The sequence below is a fragment of the Triticum aestivum genome, chromosome 7B (genome assembly GCF_018294505.1).
Source record: "Triticum aestivum cultivar Chinese Spring chromosome 7B, IWGSC CS RefSeq v2.1, whole genome shotgun sequence".
In the NCBI taxonomy this organism is placed as follows: Eukaryota; Viridiplantae; Streptophyta; class Magnoliopsida; order Poales; family Poaceae; genus Triticum; species Triticum aestivum.
In genome coordinates, this window is record NC_057813.1 from 69,480,410 (window position 1) to 69,487,978 (window position 7,569).

The 7,569-nt window shown below is 48.7% G+C and overlaps 1 protein-coding gene across 1 annotated transcript; it reads right to left on the reverse strand.

Moving 5' to 3' along the window:
* Positions 1-5,391: 5,391 nt before the first annotated feature.
* On the reverse strand, positions 5,392-7,071 carry LOC123157669 (uncharacterized). Its single transcript, XM_044575920.1, has 3 exons — positions 7,045-7,071; positions 6,509-6,513; positions 5,392-6,070 (listed from the first exon to the last, which is right to left on the reverse strand). Exons 1-3 carry the CDS (start codon positions 7,069-7,071, stop codon positions 5,392-5,394), a joined length of 711 nt encoding a protein of 236 aa, XP_044431855.1.
* Positions 7,072-7,569: the final 498 nt, after the last annotated feature.

The following is a 7,569-nucleotide window of genomic DNA, read 5'->3' on the forward strand; positions in this document are numbered from 1 at the left end:
GTGACGGTGAAGCTCTCTGCTGATAACTACCTCCTGTAGCGCGCTCAGGTGTTGCCACTGATGCGTAGTCACTACCTTGAGGGGTATGTCGACGGTACGCTACCATGTCCCCCAGCCATGGTTCCAGTGCCCTCGACCACTGGTGGCTCCGTCATGGTGACCAACCCTGCTCGTCGTCAGTGGATTGCTCAGGATCAGGCTATTCTGGGTGCTATTCAGTCCTCGCTCACTCCTTCCGTAGCTGGCATGGTGGTCTTTGCCACGACGTCGAGAGATGCATGGGCTACCCTCGATTCCAGCTTCTCCTCGTAGTCGCTGGCCCGTTCATCTGCCATTCGTAACCAGCTGGGTGAGGTCAAGAAACATGATCTCTCTGTCACGGCCTTCTTCAACAAGGTCAAAAGTCTGGCTGACACACTGTCGTCTATTGGGAAGCCTCTCCGTGATGAGGAGTTTACTTTGTTCATTCTCAATGGTCTTGATGAGGACTATGATTCTCTTGTTGAAAACATCAATGAACGTGACACGCCGATGCCGCCTCGCGACCTCTACGCGCGCCTCCTCAACACCGAACAGTGGCTTGCTGCCCGCCGCTCCGTTGGCGTCTATACAGAGGGCCCGTCTGCCAATGCTGCTCTCCGCGGGGGTGCCCGTGGTGCCAAGCAGAAAGCACCGTCCACGGGTAACCAGCCCCGTCCACCCGCCCCGCCTCCTCCTCCGACTGGCCGCAAGCGGCTACACTGCAAGGCCTGTGGTGGTGGAGGTGAGTGTCAACTTTGCGGCATTCAGGGGCACTTGGCGTCTCGCTGTCATCGTTGCTTTAAACGTGATTTGCTTGGCATTGGAAACAATGGGAAAGGTAACGAGAAGCAGGCTGCCCTTGCTACACAGGAGCCTGGGTTCACTCCTTCGTATTCGGTGGACCCTGCATGCTACATGGACACAGGTGCCACGGACCACTTGATGAGCCAGCTTGACAAGCTGGTCACTCGCCAGGCCTACACCGGTCATGATCATGTCCGCACTGCCAATGGATTAGGTATGCCCATCTCACATGTTGGTCAGGCATCTCTTCTTTCGCGTACAACTAAAACCTTGCGTCTTCTTGATGTCCTTCGTGTTCCTTTAGTCACACGTAGTTTACTCTCGGTTCCTAAATTAACTCGTGACAACAATGTGTTTGTTGAGTTTCACCCTTTCCATTTTTTTGTTAATGACCGGGACACGAGGGACGTTCTACTTAGTGGTCGAGCTCGCGATGGATTATATGCACTTGATGTTCCCCGAGCCCATGCACGAGTTCCTCAAGTTTTCAGTGGTGTTCGGGTGTCATCGTCACAGTGGCACTCTCGCCTTGGCCATCCTGCCACTCCCATTGTGCGCCATGTGCTTCATCATCATAGTCTTCCTGTTGAGTCGAGTAATAATGAGTTTTTAGTGTGTGATGCCTGTCAACAAGGAAAAAGTCATCAATTGCCTTTTTCTGTATCGAGTCGTGTTGTCAAGGCTCCTCTCGAACTTGTGTTTTCAGATGTGTGGGGCTATGCCCAAACCTCTGCCAGTGGTCACAACTATTATGTCAGTTTCATAGATGCTTTCAGTCGCTTTACTTGGATTTATCTTATTAAGCGCAAATCTGATGTGTTTCATGTTTTTCTGCAATTTCAAGCACATGTTGAGCGCTTACTTAAGCACAAAATTATCAATGTTCAATTTGACTGGGGGGTGAATAACGTAATCTCAACACGTTCTTCCAGAAACTTGGCATCTCACACCATGTGTCTTGTCCTCATACACATCAGCAGAACGGTGCAGCTGAGCGCAAGCACCGTCACATCGTTGAAACTGGTCTAACACTTCTTGCACATGCTTCTGTTCCTTTTCGGTTCTGGAGCGATGCTTTTGTCACTGCTTGTTTTTTGATAAACAGGACTCCCACACGACTTCTTCACATGAAGTCTCCCCTCGAGGTGTTGCTTCATGAAACTCCAGAATACTCCTTCCTCAAAGTGTTCGGTTGTGCGTGTTGGCCACATCTTCGTCCATACAACAAGCATAAACTTGAGTATCGATCAAAAAAGTGTGTATTCCTTGGGTACAGTCCTCTCCACAAAGGTTACAAGTGTCTCCACATTCCGACGAACCGCATTTCCCGTGACGTTGTGTTCGATGAGACTGTCTTCCCTTTTTCCACATTCACATCATCCACTATACTCCCGTCACCGAGTTGCACTCTTTTCCAGTTTTGCCTGCTCAATTTGTGGATGCTGCATATTCTCCTTTGTTGTTGCCTAACCATGATGCAGGGACTGGACGAGGCGCGACTTGAGCTTCTTGAGGATGATCATGAGGCCTCACCTGAGCCAGCCGCCACTACGTCGGCTGCGCCTACTGCCACGCAGGCTGTTCACGATGTCGACCATGAGTGCATGGGGCATGCAAGTGGACTTGACAAGGCACCCACGTCGCCTGTGTCCGTGGCCTCGTTGCCACCTGGGCCGGCCGATTCATCGGCGCTGTCGCCTGGGTCACCTGGGGACGTGGCCTCACTGCTGCCTGGGTCGGCTGACCCCGCAGCATTGGCGCCTAGGCTGGCCGACTCCGAGGTGCCGCCTGGGCTGGCCGATCCCGTGGCGTTGCCCCATGGGCCAGCAGCATCCGCAGCGCTATCGCCTGGGCAGACAGCCTCGCCAACTGTTGCGTCGCCTGGGTCGTCATCTTCTGGCTCATTGTCGCCGATCGCGCCCGGCTTGTCTTTGTCGACCACCCCAGGCGCGTCTTCTTCACCGCTGATGGACAGTGGTTCCTCTATGGTGCCTGCTCCACCGCCACCTCCGCATGTCGTCCTGTGTCCTCATACTCGTAGCAAGAGTGGCATCTTCCAACCGAAGAAGCACACTGATGGCACTGTTGCGTGGCTTGCGGCCTGTATGGCGCATACTGAGGCTGACCCTACGACTGAACCATGACATTTTCAGGCAGAACTTGGTATTCCACACTGGCGTGCTGCAATGGAGGAGGAGATTCATGCACTTCAACGAAACAACACTTGGTGCTTGGTTCCACCTCCATCTGGTGTCAATGTCATTGACTCTAAATGGGTCTTCAAGGTGAAGAAACATGCTAATGGTTCCATTGAGAGATACAAGGCACGTCTTGTTGCCAAGGGTTTCAAACAACGGTATGGCATTGATTATGCAGACACATTCAGTCCTGTTATTAAACCAACCACTATTTGTGTTCTTCTCTCCTTGGCCGTTACTCGAGGATGGTCACTTTGACAGCTTGATGTTCAGAATGCTTTCCTCCATGGAGTTCTAGAGGAAGAGGTTTATATGCGTTAGCCACCCGGTTTTGTTGATCCTGCTCAGCCACATCATTTGTGTCGTCTTGACAAAGCCCTATATGGACTGAAACAGGACCCTCGTGCGTGGCATGCACGTCTTGGCACTGCTCTTTGTGCTCATGGGTTTGTGCCTTCTGCAGTGGACACGTCTTTGTTTATCTTTCAGCGACCGGAGGTGACTATGTACATTCTGGTCTATGTTGATGACATCATCCTTGTTAGTTCGTCGCTGCTACTAAGGATCGGCTTGTGTCCTCTCTTGGTGCTGGCTTTGATGTTAAGGATCTTGGCAGACTGCATTATTTTCTGGGTCTGGAAGTTCTTCCTTCTGATGGTGGTTTGACCCTTACTCAGAAGAAGTACTCCCAGGACCTCCTACGTCGTGCAGGTATGTTGCAGTGCAAGCCTGCTACTACTCCCATGTTTGTCACAGACAAACTGACCGCTCTTGCTGGTGACTTGCTATCTCCTGAGGATGCCACTGAGTACCGAATCATTGTTGGTGGGTTGCAGTACTTGCTTATCACTCAACCAGACATATCGTTTGCAGTAAACCGAGTGTGCCAGTATCTTCATGCGCCGCGTGATTCTCACTGGTCAGCTGTTAAGCGCATCTTGCGTTATGTTCGTCACATTGGTTCTTATGGTCTTCATCTTCAGTCGGCGCCTTCTGGACTGATCTCTGCATTTTCTGATGCCGACTAGGCTGGTAGTCCTGATGACAGGCGATCCACGGGGGGGACATGTTGTGTTCTTTGGACCTAACTTGATCGCCTGGCAAGGTCGCAAGCAAGCTACGGTGTCTCGGAGTAGTACCGAAGCTGAGTACAAGGCGGTTGCTAATGCCACAACTGAGATCATGTGGGTGCAGTCGTTGCTTCGGGAGTTGAAGGTCTCTCCCACTCAGCCGCCTGTCCTTTGGTGTGATAACATCGGTGCTACATATCTTTCATCCAATCCAATGTTTCATGCATGAACGAAGCACATTGAAGTTGACTATCACTTTGTGAGGGAACGTGTTGCTCAGAAGCTTCTTCAGATCAAGTTTGTTCCTTCTAAGGATCAGCTTGCTGATATTTTCACTAAACCCTTGCCCTTGCCTTCTTTTGAAGGATGTCGACGCAATCTTAACATTCTGAGTGTTTCAGGACATAGTTAAGATTGAGGGAGGGTGTTAGACTAAGTATATAGTAGATATACGTGTTGTAACATAACCGGTTTTTGTACGGTTACCTCTTATAAATAAATGACAGCCGTGCCCACCAAAGTCATCGAGCATTGTTCCAAACCCTAGTTTGTCTAACAGCCTGGTACGTGCTTGCATGACAGGGCACCCACTTGATTCACATTTGGTGTAGTGAGCAGAGATCGGCATGCGAGTTCAGATAGTCTCAGTCCTTAACCTGAAGCTATCTTTGCCAACTTGCTAAGCAAGCATCCTGACTTGATAAGACTGTAGCAAGCTATCTGCTTACTCCAGTTAATTATTACTAACGGTCGACGTAATGTTTGTGCAAGATTTGATAGAACTGATGAAAGTTCTACACCTATTTGACGGTGGTGCTACGGGGCAGTGGGCTGTAACATTGTCCAAATATTCAGATGTACAAACAAAAATGCCTCCAAACCAGTGACTTACTTACCACCCATACCAAATCACCTACAATGTTCAAATGCGATGTAAGTACTTTTTAGATTAAAAGGTTAAGACATCCAAATCTTCATTAATAAAGTGTTGAAACAGGGAAGGCACATGAAACTTGTCAGTTCTAGCACAAAAATATTGTTGATAAGTACACATACATCCAGTGAAAGACTAAACGGCACAGTACAAATATGAATGCTGAAACTAACTGCAGAAGTGGGAGTAAGACCTAAATCCCCATAAAAACCTCCTACGTAGTTCCAAAATCTGAACGATGAAACAAACTACGAAAGCTCAAGTAATAATGCTTCCATGTAGCATCCTCTGCTAAAGGTGGAAAAGACTATGCTCTCTGTTGGAAGGTGAAGGCAAAGCAGAAAACCGCGGTAACACTCAGCGGTCATTCGCTATCAGAATAGAACACACTTGGATACACCCAGAGGGCCTGCAGCTGGCGGTACCAGTTTCTTTTGTACAAAAGGTCAGGATTGGTCGACGGATCCCACACAGCATCTGCCTCATCACCAAACCCATGTATGTTGCAAGGTTCAGAGTAATGGGCATAGTACAAGCAATTCATCCTACCTCCCCATAGTTCTGGGCTCATGCAAGAAAATGGTGTGCTCCTCACATCACCCTCAACAAAGAGTGCCCAATTTTCCAGCTTCTTTACCTCCACCCATTTTGCCGGCTTGGTACAGATATTGAGGCGGTAGGGTTTATAGGTCACTGGTGCTCCCAATGATAAGTTGATGCAATGATCAACAATGAGAAGCATGTCGCCACACACAACTAGCCATGTTCTTAAATATGGGCATTCATCCATGCCATCCCACCACAAAGTTTTTATCTCCTGTAGACCAAGCTGAGGGGCTAGCTGCAAAGTGTAGATCCTATAATGGTAATTGTATTCCACAATCTGTTCTATGCGTGTATCATTAAGCTGGATTTCAGACCAAGTGTCACTCCGAACTGGCCAGTCAAACAAGGATGATTGAGTACTGATGAGGAGGTGCGAGTTGGGTGAACCAAGGGGAGCTGTCAGAGTGCCACTGTAGTAGAACTCTTCACGGTCATTCCTGAATGAGATGCTTATAAGTTTTGTGCACTGAACACCACTTCATGTCCCGTGACAGCCGTGGCGGTGGTATTAAGTTAGTAAATTATCTCAGAAATCTGCTAGTGCTTTTTTGGCGAGGCGTGGAGCACTGATGAATGCAACTCTTTAATCATCCCGAAGATGCTGATTGCGACACCACTTCATGTCTCGGTGAAAACTCTTGCACTGTCCTTTATTGGTCGGGCTCATCAGTGACAAAATTGCATTGTTGCATTGTTGAAGTCGTTGTCTACTTGCTATTGTGCTGGTCTTGATTGCCTGGTTTCAATTTTCCAGCCGAACATGACGATGAAGACGTGTGGACGTTTATCCCTTTTTGATGGCATTATCATGAAAGAAGTCAAGTTAGTCGTAGGTGTTCATTTCATCACTTCTTTAATGGCTCAGCTGTGGTTACCTTTCCTATGTATTATGTTTAATAATTAATAAGAATGGTTGTGTGCATCTTAATGATGCAAAGGCCGGGGGTTTAACCTCCTTTCTGGAAAAAATGTGATGCTGCCCTAAGTCTTTTTCCTGATTTGTTGATCGACTTTATCCGTTTACGCATGACTTGTGCTGGCAACACCGATGCATGCCTTCCTCCACGACGTATACTCAGGCTTGGCAAACCCGACACGATGTCTCGTCAACATCGTCTTCTTTCCAGTGCACCACTACCTTAACACCACTCAGCCCATGACTAATTCTGCGCCTCCTTGACACCGCGGCTCGATGACGACTACATCGACACTGGTGACCTCAACTCGACATCGACCACGGTGTCTCGCGCAGCTACCTCGACCACGGCTACACCACCCTACGCTATCGGCTACATCGACATCGGCACTAAGGGATGCCGCCTTGCTTGAGCAACCTCCTCGGTTTTCACTCCAGCCACAACTTCCACGATGCATCGACCGTTATGACTGCGGGGGATGTCCGTCGGCTTACCTTTGAATTCTTCTCCAGTCTCACCATCTGCTCGCTACCGTTGTGACTGCGAGGGAATGTTGAGTATCATGGTTATTTAGGAAACATAGGATAGACTACAATTTGTCTAGCTTGTCGTGTCCTTCAAGATGATCATGTACTCCTATATATACGCCCATGAGCCTCAAGCAATACAATCAATAATTCCACCAATCTCCCTCTTTATTCTTTTACATAGTATCAGTCTATTCCCTCGTACATAAACTATACACCGTCGATCAAGTTTGAATGTCCATTCGTTTGCTTTGTATCGGAGGTCCTTAACCACTAAAGATATTGCCGGTGCAATTGTGCTGCCCCAGTGCTAGTTTCTAAAACAGCAGAAGTTGCACACTTATTAGGAGCTAATTAAGCGGAAAAAATATTGCATGCATGTCAAAAAGGGAAACGTTTCCCTGCGGCGCGCCGGCGGAACGCTCGGCCGGTCGCGTATGCTTCGTTCGACTGAAAGCGAACATGCGGCCCACGTGCCCTCTCGTTAGACCA